Genomic DNA, 22,941 nt, shown 5'->3' on the forward strand with positions numbered 1-22,941 from the left:
TGCAGAGCTGCTTATTAATCAAAAGCTTAATCTACCATTGTCTACCCCATGTTTAAATAAAGGGAACATTATTTCCTAGGCTGTGCACACACACTTGCAGGGAAATTACACTTTTTTTTCTTTCTTTTTAAAAACACTTACAACTAAGCCAAAGTAAACCACCAGACAAGCTGGGACAAATTGTTGCATGTATATCCTTTTATCTGGATTGTGCTTTTGTGTATATGTGGTGCAAGTCCATTGTTGCAGAGGAAGGAAGACTTAAATACCACCTCCTTTCTCTGGAGTAAAACTTTAAATTGGTCATGTTTCAAGTTTTGCAAAAACATTAGCTGAAGCCTGCACTTTTGAAGTATATTGCAGTTTAATGTCACAGCTGTTTGTAGTTTATTTAAATGACAGTAAATACATTAATGAATTTTAAAGAAAGGTCTTATTAAACTTGTTAAACTCATTCACCCTTATGAGTCAGCACTGTAAACTGGGATCCTGTGTGACAAAGTAGGATTCTTTTAGCTGGATAACTTAGCTGAAAAAGAATCCTAAAGATCATTAGCTCGCTCCTGACACCTGTGTTTTGATTGCAATGTTCTGACAAAGAACACTGTTGTCATGTCATGTGTCTTCCCCATACAGGTTTAATGTTGTATATACAGTGGGCCCCCATCCCAAAGCACGTCCTCCTACTCTATATGACTGACCTGACACATACTGGGACACTTCACTTAACCACTGATGGACTTACCTGGACTGTTTTTAATGTGACACATCATACTAACATTTTTTTTTTTACCTTAGAGACTTCAGGCCTGGATGATAAGGTAAGACGTTAACATTTTAACAATTGCATGCTTTTCTACTCTCTCCACAATTGAAATTTACCCAAATTTATATACAGAAGCCACTTAGGAAGAAGCCAATAAGGACAGATGCTCCTTAGTTAACAAAAAGTGTCACAGGGCTTCATCAATTTATGTGTCAATTAGACATCTCAGCATCTTGGGCCTTTTCCTGTTTCTCAATACTTTGTTACTTGAATGATGAAAACCTTTGTGAGGTGGATTTTAGGCTAACTGCGTATCCACTCCAATTCAACAAACATGTCATTGACTGGTTTCCATTCTCTTCTGAAGATGTCTCTCTCATCTGTTCTTCTTTGCCTGAGTTTGGGAGCTTTGGCAAACTCTGGTAAGTAATATGAAAATAACTTTACACTCACTTGTGTTGATGAGCTTTATCCATTTCTGCCACTTGAGGTATCATTAATATAATAAAGTGAATAGATTAGTGAGGGCAGGATACACCTTTTTTCTCCCACAAGTTGTTTCCATTTTTGTGGACAAGTGGGCAATTTATGTAGGAAGTTGAAGTGTCAAGTTTGAACACATCCTAAAATAAATCCTCAATTGAATTATAGAAAATTTAAAGATGAGTGGAAAAAATATTGACTCTTAGATTGTACACTGCCAGAGGAATATTGTATTGTATTGCAAAAATTATGTTTTTATACTAATTGGGTCCTGCCGCATTTACAATATTGTCTGTATTTCTGCTTCAGCTGCTGGAAGTGACTGGTGCTACAGTGGCTGTGGTAAGAAAGCACAAATGTCTGATTTACTGAATTATTTGGATTAAAATGTCATTAGACTACATTGGTTAATGGTATTAAGAGCACCTATACTTTTCATAGAACACACCCCGGCACACTGGAAAGATATCCCAGATGCTTTCTGTGGAAACAAAAGGCAGTCTCCTATTGACATAGTCACCAGCCATGTTTTGACAGACCATACCCTGGTGAACTTTACCCTCACCAACTTTTCCTCTCCACATGTCATCAAGACAATCGAGAACAATGGACATACAGGTATACAAATGTGCCTTTCCCCCCCTTGTCTTTGGTGTTTTTACTTGACTAAAATGTGCAACAGACAATGCTCTGTTGCTGTGTGAATGTGTTGGGGGTGCAAAAAAGTCACTCATTTCACTGAAATGTCCATGAATAAATAAAGGAGAGAAAAAAGTATACATGAATATTTGTGACATAAAGTGTAGGATAACTATAGTGTGAGTGTAACTACATACATGTTTCATCTTTTGCTTACATAGTTAAATGCAACCTGGTGGAAAATGAGGTTGAAGTGAGCGGAGGAGGACTCAAAGAAACATACTCTACACTTCAGTTGCACTTTCACTGGGGTGATACAGAACATCACCCAGGTTCAGAGCACCTGATTGATGGGCACAGATATCCAATGGAGGTAAAGTGTTGTTCGGTGTTCACTGGACAACATTCCTTTGCTTTGAATATACTGTGAGCCTAACTTTGTCACAGCTTTGTTTTTCATGTAATTTCTTGTAGATGCACATAGTCAGTCTGAAGAAAGGTCTCACTGTGGAGGAGGCCAAGGCTGATCCAGAGGGAATTGCAGTTCTTGGGTTTTTCATAAACGTATGTCCTGTAGTTCAATTTATTCCAAATCTATGAAAAATCATAGATTTGCCCACCTTTCAATAAAATCTCACCTATATTTTACAACATTACATCACAGGTCAGGCATTGTCTCTCTGATAGCTGCATCATAATCACAATGTAGGAATGGTTATTTTACACATTATCAAACTATTATTGCATATATAATCATGATAATGTCCCTCCCCTAAAGGCAACAGATGATGGTGATATGTCAGAACCATGGAGCAATCTCACATCTTATCTGATGAACAAAACAGGTAAGGGTTGTCCTTTATGTCTCTAAGATTTCCTGTACAGCAGATTGTACTGATTGAGCTGGCAGAAACAGACTGTGGTGCGGGAAGCTGGTGCCAGAGCATGCACATAAGAGAAACTTAAGAGAGGTCTGCACATTTTTCCTGAGTAGCACAAGATAACGAATCACACCTTAATTAAAGCACATGTTGCAATACTTCAAATGTTGAAGTGATTGTAATTCTTAGTCATGAACCAATGAATATCTGTGGTACTGTTTTTCTTGATAGAAAATTCTGATCTTGTACTTCTAATAGTATATGTGTGTTCTCTTTTCAAGGTCAAATTATAAATATACAGCCATATTTGTTTCTTACATCTTTCCACAGAACCTGCTGTTAATATAACACATAACATATCTATCAGTGACCTGATTGAAAATGTAGACCTCACAAAATTTTATCGATACATGGGCTCCCTGACCACCCCTTCATGCAATGAAGCTGTCGTTTGGACTGTCTTTCAAGAGCCAATCAACATTCATAAAAATCTGGTGAGTTTGGTAGACTGGAAATCTTTCTTTGGCAGGGTAAGTGGAGGAAAGGAAATGCCCTTTTTAGTCAACTCATGTCCCCTTGCAGAAAAATAATGTCAATGCCAAACTTTACTGTCATGTATGGAAAATCTGTTTTAAAAGCACAGTGTGGATCTAAACCTGTGTCCAGGAAGAGGTGGAAAGTACTGGCAGAATAATAAATCACACTCATTATCAAACTCAACTATCATTGAATTTATGGCACAACAAATCTGTCTAGAGGTGTGGGGTGTGTCTTTTGTTCCTGGCTGGGTTGTTACATCTGATGTGTTTCCAACTCAAAACAATCATATGACGGTTATAAACGCTAACTGGTTTAACATCATTCACCACCTAAGGCTTACTTGCTCAGATAATTCAGGTGAAGTAATTAAAATTGCGCTGACCTTTGGCAAGTGGAATCTAACACTCTTACACAAGCAACTAATGATGCATGCATGCAAGTGGACAAGTGCCAAACATACTGCTGGTATTTGCCGGTGTCTCGTCTGGTATCGGTTTTGACAATCTGGCTTGTGTTATTTTCTATTGAGTGTAACAACAATTGAACATTTTTGGCCAGTTGCATGTGACTGAAAAATCAGATCGTTTGTATATATTACATGTGTATGTTGCAGAATGACACATGCAATCTGGCTCTTCATCTTATCTATCTGACAGCCATTGTCACTTTGCAGCTAGATAGTAAAGTGCACATGTCTCTGCAGGTGGTGTGTTCTTGCGCACGTGTGGTGTGATGACTTTTTGACCTTAACATCAAGCATGCAACCTATCTGTAAGACACGCTCTGAGACTTGTGTAAAGTTTTGCAGTGTTACTTGATGTTCAAGGAGAAGACTTGTTAACTTCATACATCTGTGGAGTTTACCTGCTGACTAGTACATGGTATCTGGTATTTCCATACGGCACCTCAGGAATGATCAACCACCTAACCTGCAGTTAGACTAAAATGACTTAACTCACAGTGAAGGGAAATAGTTGTACATTTAACACTTTCAAAGGGAGTGTCTATTCCCTGTGACTCAAAGCATTATTGGCCCTCTGACACTGCTGGAAGAAAGGAGACCTCGAAGTTAAGCATCCCTGGTATTTTGGGACCTCTAGGCATTTATGCCCAGGGGCCAGTCAACTGGTCTGTCCATGCTGCTACAACATGGTGTCACTTTGTATTCATCAATAACATAAAAACTTTATTTTTGCTCATAACATACCTGGTGGAAACATTTGTTTTGTTATGCTTTTAGATTCAACTGTTTCCCAAAGTGACAGGACTTACCAATGTCTTCCGTCCCACCAATAAACTTAATGGACGTCAAGTGATTGTCTCTCCTGCAACTCCTCTACCTCCCAGTGGGTTGGAAAATCAAACACACATACACAAACACACATATACACACACACACACACACACACACACACACACACACACACACACACACACACACACACACACACACACACACACACACACATGACTGGATGAATTGTCTGTGACTGTCTTTCTATTCCTCAGGTCCATGGTGCTATGATGATCATCACGGTGATGACTGTGGTACGTATCAGCAAATGTGTGTGTATATATAAATTTGATGATGTGGGGAGAGTTTAACAGTGTTGATACTATTGGAATAGATTTCAGTCTTGATGTGAAAACATCCTTTCTGCCCTCAGAGTACAGTCCTTCGAATTGGCACCTTCTGCCTCAGTCCCACTGTGGTAAGAAAAGCCAGTCACCTATCAACATTGAGACAAAGGAGGCCATGACAAACAAACATCTTAATAACTTCACCTTTACAAAGTTTGACGACAAACATGCCATCAAGTACATCACTAATACTGGCCATTCAGGTTAGAACGTTTTCTTTCTATCAAGAGTTAAATTAAGGACTTTTTTTTTGATAGACTGGTGGCTATATTCAAATATTTTCTCTATAATATTTTTTCCTCCCCTGCCTTTTTCACTGAAATAAAGAAAATGTTATACGTGTCTGTAATCATAATTTACATTTCCAACTTGTGTTCTCATTCAACTTCTAGTCAAGTGTGTACTGGAAGAGGATATGGTGGAGGTGTCCGGGGGTGGTTTAGGATACGTCTACTCCACCCTGCAGTTCCACTTCCATTGGGGCAGCGAGTCACATGACTCTGGGGGCTCCGAGCATACAGTGGATACAAAAAGATACCCAATGGAGGTAGTTAAAATAATTTAGCAAGTGTTACTGCAGTTAATTGTTTTCTAAGACTCTGCTCTGTCAGTACACTCTAACTGTTATTAACTGTATTGGTCCAGATGCACATAGTGAACAAGAGGAAGGATTTAACCCTGGAAGAAGCCATAAAGACTCCGAATGGCCTGGCAGTGCTGGGATTCTTTATCGAGGTAACATTCGGTGCATTAGAATACAGTTTTGTAGTGATCCAGTAGCTATGGTCAAATCCAGACTATGAGTATATAGTGTGTTCATACTAGAAAGTTACAAAATGAAGTATACTCAAAACAGTCAGTAAGCAGTGCACACTAAAATACTCCTGATTTCAGTGAAGAAAAGTCACACTAATTGTGGATTGTGGTGAAAGAGCTCCAGGAAGACCATGGAAAACACCAGCAGTTACATTTTTGGAAAGACATTTTGCTGTGTCATTGACCATTGCATTTTAAAATCTCCAGTCAACTCCCAGTTTGACATTAAGTGGTGCGAGTATTACATCATTTTCTATCAGTATAAAAAATGTAAATCCTGCAAAATCCAAACTGTACTGAATACCTAAATTATCACTGTTAATGAACAGATAGTGGTGAAAAAAGAGCAACTAGTTTAGCTTGACTCAACAGGTGACATTTCTCACTGATACACACCAGTATTTTATCTAATGGGGGACCAAACGTCAGGATCTGCACCTGCTCTCGTTGCTCTACGCTTGTTTTGTGCATACCTGAACAGAGTTATGAGGTTAACATACTTATGAGACTAGACACTAAATATCTCTTCTGTACTGTATGTGCCATTCTTTCAGTTGTCTGATTGACAGCATGATTAATACTTGATTGATGAACTGTTTCCTTATCATGATTCCAGTATGACAATGGGAAGAAAAGAATATTTCATTAAATATGTTTTGCACACAAGTCAGATACAAAAAATACAAAATAATTTTTTTTTAAATTGTTTTTATATTTTTAATATATCTATATTTAGTGATTTTATAGTGCATATTAGCAAAATATAATGAACTGTCTTTTCACTCGCCACTCTACATTTCCCCTCTCAACCCACATTTTGATGTTTTTCTGCAAAGAAATTGAGCCTATTGTGTGAATGGCGTTTTGTGTACTTGCTAGGCACCTCATGCTGACAAAAGTAGCAGTAGTTCAGATCATCATGAGGTAAAAGGCCAAGCCAATATTTTTTTCCTTTTTTAACAAGACCTAAAATGTTTATAACTAAGTTTCATTGGCCAGCAGATTGTGCTGCTTTATAGTGAAATTTAATCTTCACAAAACATAATCCATCTTTCACCATGTTTGTCTCTGTAGACAAATCCTACGTCAACTACCACATCAAACATGGAAGCCTGGAAAAATCTCACCAACTACCTGTCAAAAATTCAAAATACCAGTGAGTGACATTTGTTTTGTTGCATATAATCTTAAACACTCAGTGGACATATAAATGTATCACAACATCTAATTTATATTTTGTTTTCTGCATGTAGAAACAAAAGTTGACTTCACAGAGATGATTTCCATTGATGACTTGCTTGGCGAAGTGGACCGTACTGCATACTTCCGCTACAATGGCTCCTTAACAACCCCTTCTTGCAATGAAGCAGTGGTTTGGACGGTCTTTAAAGAGTCTGTCAAGGTGGACCAAAATCTGGTACGTGCTACTCATTATCTTGGTGCTGAAAAGATATTGAACAGGTGGAGTGTCAGTCTTTTATTAATAATTGGCATATTTATAATTCTTAGATACAATAGTTCAAATGAAAGTTTCCAGTGGGAGTTATATTAGTGTTTTTATGCATATTTACATAAATCAACCTGACTTTGCATTATCCTTTTTGAGCCTTGCACAATAGAGTAGTTTGTTGTTTACCATCAGTTAAGGGGTAGGTTATACTGCAATGCAGTGTTATCAGAATTTTTCTTTCCTTTGTTTGGTATCTTTGTAATGCACACGAGGCTCCACTTCACTGATATGGGAAGGATTTGAAATGAAACAATCATGAGATCAAATCGCTGACTTGCTATACATCCAAGTACTTACAAGACACAAATTATGACGGAACCCTGTGTCACAGCATCCAGTACTCAGCTGTAACTTTAGGGCAGTAAGGTTTGCATCAAATGAACAGTGGAGGAACTGTAGGACTTTTTACACACAGGCCTGGACACATAGTAATAAGACAACTTAATCTAGTAAATGTAGTCAATGACACCTGGTGACTTAAATCTGACTTAAAGACATGATGCTGTGCTAGGTTGATGCTTTTGCCTCCTAAAAGGGCTTTTTTGGCTTCCGTCTGGTCTTCAAAAAAAGAAACCCATCTCCCAAATGCTTGGTAGGGAAGAGTGGCCTCACCGAAGCATGCCACTAAATCATACAGCCGTTTAATTCAGCACTTTAACGTCAGTCATTTTTAAAAACAAATCAGGATTCAGTGTGCTGGTATTTTAATCTTAAAAAAAAATAAAAAATAAGCTGCTCTCGGGTGAAATGAAAAACTGCTAATGCCAGTTAGTATGTCAGTATGATACTCATCAGTGTAGAGCAGGGACTGAACTGTTTGGATATGCCTGAGTCAGCCATATCTTTAAGCGTCTCTCTCTTAATTAGACAGTAATGGTGATGGCATGTAATCTTTTCACATTCTGTAGGTAATGACAACAGCCCATTTTACACATATGAACGAACTCAATGACTCAAACAATGTATGGCGTTGACAACTTTGACTGGCTAAATGGTGCTGACTGAGGCTCTGATCTTATTTGTATAGTAAGTAGGGAGAGTATGAAGCAATATTTATGTAAAAACCTGTCTACAAACTTTAATTTCAGGTCTGTTGGCTTTTTTCGATGTATGTTGAGAGCGCTGAGTCAAAATAAACAATATAGCAGTACAGATTTTTTGCATGTGTTTTGAAATGCTGTCTAATATTGAGGTTGCTATGTTAGTGGTGGTTAGACTCTTGAAGGACAACTACGACCTGCAGGAGAGGATCATGGGACCGACGGGATAGCTAACCTAGCACTTCTGCTAGCAAACTAATCTAGCTTGATTTTTAATTAATAAGTTTTTGACACATTATAATAGGAAATTATTGTTTAAAATGATGTTTATTGTGTTATTTCTACACTGGCATTGACCTTTCTTCTTTAGAGGAGAAACCTGTCTTAACCAGTCATAACCTGCTTTTTTGTGATTTTTGTTATTTTTATACTGTTATGATATTTGATATCTGTTAAACATGGTCAAAGTTCCAAAACTTGAGATGTGAAAAGCCAGGCTTCAGCCTCCTCTGAATAATGAATGTGTTAACTGTACTTCCTTTTAGTGGCGATGTCAGATTGTACATGCATGGCCCCAAATGGCTGTCAGTGTAGCTGCTGTTGCTGAGGTTTGTTTCATGGTTGCTCAATTTAGCCATTTGCATATTTCAGATCGGATCGGGCTTGAATATACATGAGTGTATTTTATAAGAGTCAAATGCACTTGTGTATGTTTCATTTCAATTAAAGAAGGAAAAAAAATGTAAAATCCTACTACTACTGGACCAAAATTCAAAAGTCTGTCGGGCAGCTTCAGGGAGCTAACCAATCAGAACAGACGGGCCAGTATAGGATACGTTTTTGGAACTTTTTTTTTTTTTTAAAGATTTATTTTTAGGCATTTTTGCTTTTATTTGGAATTAAATGGCATATAGGCCGACAGGAAACAAGGAAATAGAGGGGGGAATGACCTGCAGCAAAAGTCCCTTGCAGGAAAGGAACCAGGGACAGTGCCATTATGTGGCATGCATGGTAACCACTCGACTACCAAAGCACTCCAGGTTTTTGGAATTTAAACCAAGCAAAGATAATCCAGTAGATCTCCAGAAGAAAAATACGGACACAGAAATGTGCATGATATGTTACCTCAATATCTGTCTCTCTGAACAGACATTCTGATTTGAGTTAGAAGTCTTTTGCAGATCCACAAGAATTCTGTTAAAAGAATGATGATGAATAAACAACTCTGTCTGTCACATGATCCTCTCATTGCTGGTCGTCAGGTTTCCCATCGTAGGCGACTCACTATTAAATCAAGCTAGCTTGATGTTGATATATCCGTTTTCGAAAGAACTTTGCACAATCTTTGATTAGCAAAAGGGAATTTTGTCAGATCTTACTACTACCTGAACTACCTGATTTTTAAAGAAATTTGACCAAGGTCACAGAAACTGAATTGCAATATTGTCTCATATATCATAATCAGTGGGTAAATGCATACACACAGTGTGCTATCAAACAATAAGATCTCATTGTTGTCTCATGTTTGTTCTTGATTGATACTGTCAAGAAAAATTAAGTGTGCATTACAGCCTTTGCAAGAGTTGGTTTAACGTGTGAATTGAACTGTTTCGTGAATAAAACATGCACACAAGTATAAAGATTGATAAGTATAAAGACTGAAGTATAACGATTGAAACAAATACTTCAGACTCTAAAATAAAACCTGTTTTTTTACTTTGACCAGATGATGATGTTCCCGAATCAGACCAAAAATCACAACGTGTATCGACCCAAGCAGTCTCTCAATGACAGGAAAATCTACACCACAGCAGGATCCAGTGTGCATGGACCCATCATACGGTTTCTGCTGCTGGCCTGTTTGTGCCATTTTAATCTCTAAGTTTGCATCTGTGAGAAGGTTTGCTAATCGGGGAACTGCTTTTTAATAATATCTGTCCTGTACTTTTCAGATTATATTTTTTAATATTTGTTAAGAACTGGGAAGTGGTATTTATGTGGAAGTCTTTAGTATGAAAATGCATCAGACAATCAGGATAATGGCTGAACAAGGAGGCATTATATACCTATTGGATCTTCTGCTCTATTCATTGTGCAGCATGTTAGTAGTTTGGACTGGAGAGTGGGCTTAACAAGTTTAATGTTTTTGACTAGCACTATTCTAACTAGCATTTTAAACTTCAACTATAATAGAATAAGTGGAAAACTGCAAGACTACCAAACGTAATATGAATTAAATCAGTTTAATATAATCTACTCTGCTAAACCCTTAATTGAAAGCATTAATATTGTTTAGTATTGTTGATTATTTCTTATATTGGAGACTGATCACAGAAGAATAATGGCTGTATAAAATGTTTTAAACATGGACATGGAAAGGACCAAGTATAGTTTATTATTCCAAAGTGTTTTTGTGCATTTTTCAGTGGGAATGTATTCTTGCGATCACTTATATTTAAATAAATATTATTGACACTGTTTAAAAGTTAAACATTTCATTACAATTTTAATTTACTGTTACATATGGCACCCTGTTGCAGAAAGCTTCATCTATCTGGTTTCAGAATGTGTTTGTAGTTGACGAATACTGTGACCATAATTATTAAAATTATAAATGTAATGACAAGCAAAATTGTCATTGCTGCTTGCACTCAGTCTTTTATGGGCTTGACACCAAAGTCTATGAAATATATGGTCACACTTATTGGCGTAATGTTAGTTTCAGGCCCTAACTTCACTATTATATCATATTAGACGTTAAAGAGCTATAATGTGACTATGAATCAAAATGTCTAGGTTCCAGTTTTTTTATGTTTAGAGATTAGTTTTCAGTGTAAGTCATGTAGCTTCAATGTTCACTGCACTTTGAGCTGGAACTAAAGCTACAGTAAATTCTGATTACACATCACAAAGCATGAACAACCTGTGCAGACCCTGGTAGAATAGTTTTGGTTATTTCAGTTTAGTTTTGTGGGCTTTTATCTGCTCTTCTCAGTGTTTGAAGTGGGCGGGACTCAGTTGGGAAAATGTGGTGTAACTTTGCACCAGTCAGAATTTAGCAACATTTCAATCGAAAGTGACAGTTCTAACTAAACCCACACAGTCCTGATGATTAGCTTTGGTTTTGAGTGTTTAACTCTTGATAAATAACCTGAAGGTGTTTTTCCCCCCCAAATTGTAACTTGGGAGGTACCTTTTTTTGGGACATATCTATTAAAATGGATGAGTAGTATCCATTTTCTCCAAAAGAAATGCCTACATGACTAAGACTAATATTACTTTTACTCAAGGCGAGGCTTTCTGTCAAGTAGGAACAACCAACCAGAGGTATTTAAGATGATGCTACGATAAGTAAATGAAATTTTCCCTGCACTTTGCTCTGAAAAAAGGGCATAATGTTTTTGAGATGGGTATATTTATCAGAGAGAATACAAACTGTTAACAGTGTATGAGAGCATTGCTGCAGTTGATAAAACACACTGGAGTAATAACTTCTTTAAACACAGTGCAACATTATTTATAGGCTGAATGAACACATCACTGTAGTCAAAGTTGAAGATAGGCGTTATACCTGGCATCCATACTTAAACAAGAAACACACGCTTGATTTCATCCATCTGACAGGCTTGAATGGAAATGAAGTGGAAACAAAGCAAACATTTGAGGGATGAAAGTCTTATCTGATCAAACCTTTATGCCGCCACAACATTTGTCAATCAGGTTTGAGAACTATCACGACACAGTAAGATATGTATTAGAAAAATGTTTGACACTTAAAGGTAAAAAAACAGAGAACATCCTATGTTCGGCCAGATATTAACCTCCCTGGGACCCAAAAACATTAATGCAACCTAATATAACACCACTACAACTAGTAAACACTACCACACCTTGTAAAGGTCAAAATACACAACAGTCAATAATCAGGATCAGTCTAAACTCTGTAAAAAGCCATGTAAGCACTACTGTCACCAATGGGACTTAACAGACTTCTCAGGCAGCCGCACCATGGGCAAACACATTGACATTCAATCAGTAAAGAATATAAACACATGTTTTGTGATTAGACTCACCCCACCCTTGCTTGCAGATTTCCCAGAATTATGACTCAACTCAACAGTTCCATCACTTTCAGCTAGTTATTTTGGATTTTATAGTCCCTGCATAGCTGCATTCAGAAAGTATGCTTCAGTCAGCAACAAGCTCTGATAAGCCCATGCATTCACTCCCTGACCAACACAGAGTTGCAGATTATTGTTTACTTTGTTTGCACAATATCAAAGTAAAAATAAACTTGAGAAGTCAGATTATTATAAGGGGTTGACAAAAAAAAGTTTTAATGCAACATTAAAAACCTGTATTTAAATAGAATTACTGGGAAACGTAAATCCTGATTTGGGGACCTGCATTAGAAAGTTTAAATTGTGTGTTTGAAGTCCTTGAAAATACAGGCAGAAGCTGACGACGGCTTTTGGTTTTTGGTTTTGTGAATGGCACTAAATATAATGAAATAATCATTATAACAGCAGGAGGGTTACTGAAATAATAAATAAACTGAACAACCTAGAGTTTATTAAGTGCTCAAACATTGTTTTTATGCCAGGAAAGCTCAAACTTATAGAAGACTTTATTACGTCTTACTTAAGTTTTTTTATTTATTCCTGAATAGTATATTCTATTTCTATTGTACAGAGTGAGAAGTAAACAATAGTTAGTTAAGTTAAGTTAGTTAAGCTCTACTGCTCTTAAAAAAAGAATTTGAGTAGGAAAGCTTTATAACACCATTGAACAATTTTATCATGCATTTTATAAGCTTTTTGACAGATCTGGTTATTTTGTTTATCACATTAATACGGTGGCTCTGAAGTGCCAAACACAAAACAATTCAACAAAAAACACCATATAAGAAATCCAAAAACACATCACCTAATCAGAAAACGCAACATTTCTAAAACCACAGAAGACGAGGAAGCTCGACATTTCACAAAACCCATTTCAAAAAACACAACAAGAAAAGTAACTCAGTGTGTCATTAAACATAACATTTCAACACAACATTTTAAAAAAAAGAAAAGTAGAGACAACAATTCTCTTGTAATTTAAGTTTTTATGATTTTTGAAAAATATAAATGTAAGAAAACACAAGACCTGTAAATCAATGAAAAATTAGTAACTGAACAAACAGAATAAAACAAAACAAAAATAAATCTGGGAGAAACAGAATTAGCTTCAAGTATAGTAAAAAAAAACAACTAAAAAACTGTGGTGATAAATGAAAAATAAAAAATTACGTGGCACCATGAATCAGTGATACATTTCCTTAAAACAACAACAACAAAAAAACTAACAAATTGTAAGAATATTTACTTTTTGGTTCCTTCCTTTATATACATCAGATCTACATATCATATACATTAGAAAGTTAGAAATAAAACATTTCCTTGGTAATTATTAGAAATTCAAAAGAGCATATGCTTCATCAGTTTTAACTATTCAGCAAGATCTGATTTTGTCTGACTCTTCTAATGTAGAAGAACAATCCTTGAAGCGTTACAGTGCCTGTATTGGCCCCAAGGAGGCAGCACATATATTTCCTACCTGCAGCCATGCAAGTTGGTTAGTATTTCCATTATTTCAGTCTTTTAGCCAATTTTGTCATCCTGCTGGAGGTCTGGCAGAGCACTGGCTAAGATGGGCGACTGCTGTAGGTCTGGTTTATTAGTAACCATAGTCTTTATTTTTTGCTCCTGCCCTAATACATACACCAGTGCAGATACTGTCTCAGTTGGCGTAATGGATTGAATTGTCACTCAATCAAACAAATTATTTATCAGTAATATACACTACATTTACACCTTTAACCCTGTGTTGCAATACTTTCAAATGTAAAAGACCTGTTCATTGTTTAAATGGTCCAATCAATTAAAAAGGATTAGATCATTTCTTTCATTTAGTGATGCGCAAACTTTCATTAATGCTTTAGCCTAGATTACCGTTACTCATTATTTGCCACACTGCCACAGAAATCCATCAACCATCTCAACTTTCACAAAATATTGCAACAGGGTTCTTACAAGATCTCAAAAATGTGAGCACATGTTCCCTATTCTCATCTCATTGCACTGTTAACCCGTGGTGTTCAGAATTGGCATTAAAATTAATTGTATTGTTTGGTTTTAAATCACTGAGCTGCCTTTCCCCATCTTACATTATCGACCTTCTGACCACTTACACCCCACTGAGAATCAGCCCTGTTAATAGCCATGTTACACTTATAAAGGGCATAATTACACAATGACACAATGTTATGTCTCGTCAAGTTTGTTAATGTCTTGTCTTGTGTCATGTGTTGGTCCTTTATGTTTTAATTTAGTCAAGTCACTCATGTCCCGTCCTGTCATGCACTTCCTGTTTTATTTTGTACTCACCTTTTCCCTCTTGTTTCAGATCCTGACTTCCTCCCTTTGTGTGCCTTCCCTCCACTGTGATTGTCAACCCCGCCCCTGATTGGTTCCACCTGTATCCCGTTACCTCATGTTCAAATAGTCCTTGTCTCCCTTGTCTTGTGTCAGTTCGTTTTGTCTGGTCAGCGTCACCGTCATGCAGCCCGAGAAGCCTTGTTTCATTCTGTCCTCCAAATGAGCGTTTTTTGTTTAATAAATTCCCTTCGAGTTAAGCGTTTGAGTCCTCCTTCCTGTCTGAGGTCGTTACAGAACGAACTGACCAACAATGGACTCAGCTGACTTGAAGAATCTCCAAACCTCCATGGCTGCACAGGTCACAAAGATCCATCAGCATGCAACGCAGCTTAGCACCGTCGGCCGGGGTGTGGAGGAACTCTCCAAGCGTCAGGAGGATTTTCAAGCCTCAGTCACTTCTCAGGTTAACCACCTGGCGGGTCAACTACACCAAGTCCTTTTGCGCCTAGGCACAGCCCCCCCGGCGACACCACCGGCAGAGAATCCAGCTGCGGCACCTACTGGACCAGTTGCCTCCATATCCCCGCGGTTGGCCCCCCCTGAGAAGTTCTCTGGAAACTCAGGTGACTGTAGAACCTTTCTCCAGTGCGACCTGCACTATAAGCTCAACCCAGCAGCTTTTGAGTCAGACCAAGCTAAAGTTGCCTTCATTGTGTCCCATTTAACGGGCCGAGCCGCCGCTTGGGCCACGACCGAATGGTCCAGAGACTCTAATATCTGTCAGTCACTCACAGATTTCCAAGATAATTTAAGTAAAATATTTGATCGCTCCTCACCTGCCAGAGATGCTTCTCGGGTCCTCATGCAGCTCAAACAGCGCCAGCGCCAGGTGGTTGATTATGCCATTGAGTTCCGCACTGTGGCCGCAGATAGTGGGTGGAACACACCCGCACTAACAGATGCTTTCATGAATGGTCTTACTGAGCCCGTAAAGGATCATTTAGCACCTTTAGAGCTCCCCCAGGACCTGGAAGCCACCATCGCAATGGCTATTCGGGTGGACAACAGGCTCAGAGAAAGGGAGAGAGATCGGCGTCGGACTGCAGTTCGTCCTCCAGGTCACGAAGGTTACTCTCCGGGATTCCAACCTTCAAGGGCCACTTCGTCTCCCATGTCAGGAGGTGTTGGGAGAATGCGGCCTCCCCAAGAGCCACAGGAACCTATGCAGCTGGGGGGAACCAAAATCACTGCAGAGGAGAGACGGCGTCGTCTGCAAGAGGGATGCTGCTTCTACTGTGGCCAGCCAGGCCATCAACTTGCCACCTGTCCGGGGAGAGGGTCGAGCTCACCAGCCATGAGGAGGGTGCTGGTGAGCAGGCTTACCTCCGCCTTTCCTCCTCGTCAACTGACCCAGGTGAAATTCTCCATCAACAACCAGACAGTTACTCATGGGGTTTTAATTGACTCTGGGGCAGACGAAAGTCTCATGGACTGGAGCTTAGCTCGACAGAACCAGGTTAAGACTATTCCTCTGACCCATCCGGTAACTGCCAGTGCCTTGGATGGTCGTCGACTGTTTAGAGTGACTCATTGTACTGAACCCATTCAGGTGACGTTCAAAGACGACCACACCGAGGTCATGCAGTTTCATTTGTTTAACTCGGCACAGCATCCACTGATTTTGGGGTTTCCGTGGCTTAAAAAACATAACCCTCACATAGATTGGCGCTCAGGGGAAATCAAGGGGTGGGGAGGAGACTGTGCACACTCATGTAAAGTTAATCAGGTGAGGCAGACCAACATCCCTGAGAGCCCAGGAAGTGAACGCAGCAGGGGCATTGACACTTGATAGCATTGACTGTCCAGATTTATGTAATGTACCCTCATGCTATCATGACTTAAAAGATGTGTTTAACAAGAGGAAGGCCATGTCTCTCCCTCCTCATCGACCTTTTGACTGTGCCGTTGACCTGTTACCTGGTGCCCCCATCCCCAAGGGGCGTCTCTACTCCATCTCTGGGCCGGAAAGAGCGGCCATGGATGAATACCTAACCTCTTCACTGAAGGCCGGAATAATCCGACCCTCCTCCTCTCCAGCTGGTGCAGGTTTCTTTATTGTGGGTAAGAAAGATGGTTCACTCAGGCCATGCATTGACTATAGCCCTCTTAATGACATCACCGTAAAGAACCGTTACCCGCTTCCGTTAATTGCATCTGCTTTTGAATTGCTCCAAAAGGCCACCGTCTTCACCAAGTTAGACCTCAGGAATGCTTATCACCTCATCAGGATAAGAGAAGGAGACGAATGGAAGACGGGTTTTAACACTCCTAATGGTCATTACGAGTACCTGGTCATGCCTTTTGGGCTATGCAATGCTCCAGCTGTTTTCCAAGCATTTGTGAATGATGTTCTGAGAGTTTTTGAACATTTTTGTGTTTGTGTACATCGACGATATTCTGATTTTTTTTTTTTTTTTTTTTTTTTTTTTTTTTTTTCACCAGATAAGGAGTCACATGTGCTTCATGTTCGTCAAGTCCTTCAGAAGCTGTTGGAGAACCAGCTCTATGTCAAAGGTGAAAAGTGACTTCCATGCAGCTACTGTCAGCTTCCTGGGCTACGTTATCACGGCCAACAAGGTACAGATGGACCCAGCAAAGGTCAGTGCGGTGGCTAATTGGCCAACTCCGGACAGCAGAAAAAAGGTACAACAGTTCCTGGGATTTGCCAATTTTTATAGAAAGTTTATTCGTAACTTCAGCTCTGTTGCTGCACCACTGCATGCACTCACCTCCTCCAAGATACTTTTTCAGTGGACCCCCCAAGCCCAGAAAGCCTTTCGGTGCCTCAAGGAAAGGTTCACCACAGCTCCTGTGCTCACGGTTCCGGACCCCCAGCGGCAGTTCATGGTGGAGATTGATGCGTCCAATCAGGGCATTGGGGCAGTGTTATCCCAGAGGTCCGCCGAAGACAACAGGGTGCATCCATGCGCCTATTTGTCACGTAAGTTGACACCTGCAGAAAGAAATCATGATGTGGGAAACAAGGAACTGTTGGCTGTCAAGGCAGCTCTAGATGAGTGGAGGCACTGGTTGGAGGGGGCAGAACAACCTTTTATAGTCTGGACCGACCATAAGAACCTTGAATACATCAGGAAAGCTAAAAGGCTCAATTCACGTCAGGCTAGATGGACCTTGTTCTTTAACAGGTTCAACTTCACACTATCTTTTCGCCCAGGCTCACAAAATGCTAAACCAGATGCTCTATCCCGTCTTTATGACCCTGAACCTGTTGCCAAAGAACCCGAAACAATCCTTCCACTGAACCGTGTGGTTGGAGCGGTGTCATGGCAGATAGAATCAGAGGTGAAGCAGGCTAATGATGTGAGCCCAGTACCAAGTGAGTGTCCACAAAACCGTTTGTTTGTCCCTCTGTCATTACGCTCCAAGGTAATCCACTGGGCTCACACGTCCATGCTCGCATGTCATCCAGGCGTCAAGCGAACCATCTATGTAATCAAGCAGCGGTTCTGGTGGCCGACCATGGAAAGGGAGGTCTCAGAATATGTGGCGGCCTGCCCCGTGTGTGCACGAAATAAAGCCTCACCTCGGGCCCAAATAGGCCTGCTGCACCCGCTGCCAGTCCCTCAAAGACCATGGTCCCACATCTCCATGGATTTTGTAACAGGACTGCCGCTGTCTAAGGGTAATACGACCATCCTGACAGTGGTCGATCGCTTCTCCAAGATGGCGCACTTCATCTCTCTTGTCAAGTTACCCTCTGCCAAAGAGACTGCAGAGGTCATGATGATTAATGTGTTCAGGATCCATGGTTTTCCCAGTGATATCGTTTCAGATAGAGGGCCGCAGTTCATCTCCAGCTTCTGGAAGGAGTTTTGCCGGCTCCTTGGTGCCACGGTGAGCATGTCCTCCGGGTATCACCCACAGTCGAACGGGCAGACTGAGCGCCTCAACCAGGAGCTCGAGACGTGCCTACGATGCCTTGTCTCCCAGAACCAAACCACCTGGAGCGACCACCTCGTCTGGGTGGAATATGCCCACAACACCCTTCCCTCATCTGCCACAGGTCTCTCACCTTTCCAGTGTGTCAACAGCTACCAGCCTCCCCTGTTCCCTGCCAATGAGAAGGAGGTCACGGTCCCCTCCGCTCATGCCATGGTCAGACGCTGTCAGCGGATTTGGGCCGGTGCTCGGCGGGCCCTCCTCCGGAGCTCAGCTCGGATGAAGGCAGCTGCAGATAGACACAGACAGCCAGCTCCTCCCTACAGGGCTGGCCAGAGGGTGTGGTTAGCCACCAAGGACTTGCCCCTTCATGTCGACTCCAGGAAGTTGGCTCCCAGGTTTGTGGGTCCATTTCCCATATCAAAAGTCATTAACCCTGTGTCTGTGCGTCTACGCCTTCCCAGGTCCTTGAGGGTCCACCCCACGTTCCACGTCAGCAAGAGCAAGCCGGTCAGGGAAAGTGCTCTGGTGCCTGCCGCCGCCCCCCCTCCGCTCCCCCGGATTGTCGGTGGCGGGCCTGTGTATACTGTTAAGAAGCTCCTGGCGGTTTGTAACCGTGGCCGTGGGAAACAGTTTTTGGTGGACTGGGAAGGTTATGGTCCAGAGGAGCGTTCATGGATCCCTTCACGTTTTGTTGTGGACAAGGGTATGGTCAGGGACTTTTATGCCCACTCTGGGAGTCCTGGGCCGTCAGGGGTCGGCCCTAGAAGGGGGGGGTACTGTTATGTCTCGTCAAGTTTGTTAATGTCTTGTCTTGTGTCATGTGTTGGTCCTTTGTTTTAATTTAGTCAAGTCACTCATGTCCCGTCCTGTCATGCACTTCCTGTTTTATTTTGTACTCACCTTTTCCCTCTTGTTTCAGATCCTGACTTCCTCCCTTTGTGTGCCTTCCCTCCACTGTGATTGTCAACCCCGCCCCTGATTGGTTCCACCTGTGTCCCCTTACCTCATGTTCAAATAGTCCTTGTCTCCCTTGTCTTGTGTCAGTTCGTTTTGTCTTGTCAGCGTCACCGTCATGCAGCCCGAGAAGCCTTGTTTCATTCTGTCCAAGTGAGCGTTTTTTGTTCCCCTTTATCATCCTCCTTGAGAGCGTTTTTTGTTTAATAAATTCCCTTCGAGTTAAGCGTTTGAGTCCTCCTTCCTGTCTGAGGTCGTTACACACAATGATACAGTTAAACTAATGACATGTTTATCACCTTTGTAAACAGTCAGATTCCTGTTTGGATTGAAAGACTGATTTACAACCAAAGCATGCTGTGGCAAACTATCAGTGGCAGCTTCAACTCAATTTAACATTTTTAATTACTTGTTTTTATCATTTGCTGAAAATAGTAAAATGATCGTCGATATAATCACCTGATTATGGGCACTGTATGATGAGTTTTTTTTAAAAGAAAAAAGACTTTAACTTTGCTCCCCTGTTAAATAATGCTCCACTTGCTCCATTACTCAGGTGCAATGAAGCAAGTGATCGGCAGATTAGTTTCTGCTCCGCTCTGGGAAGGTTGTTTGTTCCTCCTACAAATTACATGATGTAATACATTGCAATTAGTCATCGTTCTTAAATGTTGAGCTGTTTCGGTAAAGCTAAAAGGCATTTTAACCCTTTGGAGCCTACCACAGCCTACTGTTCGCATTGTATATGTCATTATCTGTTTCTTTTTTTTTTTTCTTTTTTCTTTGACAATTTTTAAAAGACTTAAAGTACCATCAAGGGTTTCATATCCTCCAAATCAGCACAACCTCTATCCAATTATAAACTAAATAAGATGTACTATAAAATTCAAGATATCAAGAACACATTTGTAGAAAAAACATGAAACTCACCTATCAAAATGTATTTTTCTTAATAAAAAACAGACAATGGTAACATAAAGAAATAAATGGCAACACAAAAAACACACAATAAGGTTCAGAAATGTCCCAGAACCATTTTGAACTCCTCATTCAGTCACTCTTACCATTAAAGCCTTCAAACAGAGGCTTTAACAAGAGGCATTTTTGCCCTATATTTATGAAACCAAGATGAACTGTAGCTGTGTATATTTCATGACAGTTTCTGTCCACAATGACACTGAAAGGTAACCGACATGCCTTGCCCATGAAATTAATGGGCCCTGCTGACGACTGCCTCTGCTCCTGAAGCTGGTCTAAAATTGAAAAAGGTGGTGCACCCCTACTATGACTCCGGGCTGTTGGACTGTTGTGGAAAATGTCTGTCAAACGTATGCAATTCAAATGTTAGTTGATCAATACAAGGCCCAGTTAGCTCATATCAAGGAGAAACAAGCTACTAATAGGCTACATATGAATATATATAGTACCATTAGTTGGCTTTAAAAACAATTAGTCAATCTTCTCATGTTTGAAAGACAACCAGTAGCATAAAGGTGACCGCCTGACAGAGCCTTCCTCAAGCTATTTTACTTGGTGGTACTTCCTCCTGAGCAGCTCAGAACACGTGAACAATGTGAGAGTGAGCTTAATTGAGCTGTAAGGCACAGTCAACTGGCTCCTCAGTTCCAGCAGAACCTGATTTAGTCTGTTCATAGACACCTTTTTGAATTTATTAGTCACACACAGTATAGTTGTTTTCAACTAAAGTGAAAGAATGGGCCTGAAAACCAAAACAGTCCTCTATTCTTTAGAGGGTCATGAGGGAGCTGGAGCCAAGCTCAGCTGACACTGGGCAAGAGATGGAAAATCCTGGAAAAGTCGCCAAGCAATCATAGGGCTGACACAGTACAGAGACAGTTGCATTCACATTCACACCTAACTTGCATGTCACCAATTAAAGCGACTCTCACCTTTCTTGCATTTCACACAGCACTTTGAAAAAAACTTGAACAGCAACAACCCCTCCTCAGTCCTATGTCCCAGCCCCGCACTCCCTTCCCCTCCACCCCCAGAACCCTCTGGCTGTGAGATGATAGACTATTGGCTACAATACAAATGTTGTCAGATCAATATTTAGCTCAAACTTGGTAGCTAAGGTCTTAAAGGTGCACTGTGGAGTTTCTGACCTCTAGTAGTGCTTTGGAACAGTTGTTTTATGATTGGATCCCCATTTTGTTAGTCTCTTGCACAAGGATATATGTGCACACAGATGACACAATACACTTCCCTGCCAATGGTCTTGCATTATTGCACTGATCTGAAGGCAGTAACAAAGACTGCAAGCTAGTAAAGGTGGATGAACACAATGCAAAATTAAAATAATAAGATAATCTGGTTTATTTTATGAGGAAAGAAATGCATTCAACACTTTTTTACATTTCAAGGCTACATATAGTTTAATTTGGTAAATAACACTCAGTTATACACAAATTAGTTTGGGCCCCTTTAAGTCCCATACTATTTAATTCTAAGCAATTCTAAGATTTTAGTATGTAGTTGCAGTATGTCTCTTCAAAAAAGTTGTGGATGCTCTTAATATACACTAGTGTCCCACTGAACATTGCACACAAGTTCAGGAGCTAAAATTTTCAGTAAATTAACTGTTGATTATGTAGTGATTCAGCCCCAGGTATACTTCAGAAAATACAACATTAAATCATAATTAAATCTATGTAGTGTCATTTTGGAAGTTGAATTGGCAGTAGTTTTCCAAATTTAGTTTGAGTGATTCCTGTTAGTACAACATGGTAGAGCACATAGATTTCTTGTGTATCAATGGTTACATGGTACATACTGAATACAACTGTTGTGCTGTATGGAACTAGGACAGAGCCTGACCCAGAATATCCACCTCAGTGATTACATTGCATTGCATAATGTAAGCACTGGGTTTTGTAAGGAAGAAGAATGCAAGGAATGATGTTTAGCTGCATTGACTGAAAACGGTCCATTGTCTGTCTGGCAATGTATAGAGTGTGATTATACATCTTTAAAGACTCTTTTTATTACTTGATTGCCTCACAGGAATGTTTTCTATTTGTTCTTAATACATAGTTGAGTGGTGTTCTGTAGTGTATTAAGATAAAAGAAACACTAGGAGATAATAATATATATATACATATACTTTTTATTTATTTATTTTTATTTGTGTGAATTTTTTTATTTGTGTGAATTTGTGGAACTATTGCCTGTTGTGGAACATTGGAGCCACTGGTTCGCTGGAATTAAACCAGGAAAGGCCTTTATTTAGTTGTTCAGGAACTACCTGGCAGTTTGATCTGGGGGAACA

At 40.1% G+C, this 22,941-nt stretch overlaps 1 protein-coding gene across 1 annotated transcript; it reads left to right on the forward strand.

Annotated features, from left to right (window-relative positions):
- Nucleotides 1-1,133: 1,133 nt before the first annotated feature.
- Nucleotides 1,134-10,198, forward strand: LOC134003868 (carbonic anhydrase 4-like). Its single transcript, XM_062443219.1, has 16 exons — nucleotides 1,134-1,188; nucleotides 1,559-1,591; nucleotides 1,691-1,867; nucleotides 2,110-2,261; nucleotides 2,363-2,452; nucleotides 2,667-2,733; nucleotides 3,100-3,299; nucleotides 3,436-3,448; nucleotides 4,819-4,845; nucleotides 4,977-5,153; nucleotides 5,343-5,497; nucleotides 5,596-5,685; nucleotides 6,646-6,690; nucleotides 6,841-6,922; nucleotides 7,020-7,183; nucleotides 10,043-10,198. The coding sequence occupies exons 1-16, from the start codon at nucleotides 1,134-1,136 to the stop codon at nucleotides 10,196-10,198; spliced, it is 1,683 nt and encodes a 560-aa protein (XP_062299203.1).
- The last annotated feature ends 12,743 nt before the right edge of the window (nucleotides 10,199-22,941 follow it).

The sequence above is a fragment of the Scomber scombrus genome, chromosome 21, assembly GCF_963691925.1.
Source record: "Scomber scombrus chromosome 21, fScoSco1.1, whole genome shotgun sequence".
Taxonomy (NCBI): domain Eukaryota; kingdom Metazoa; phylum Chordata; class Actinopteri; order Scombriformes; family Scombridae; genus Scomber; species Scomber scombrus.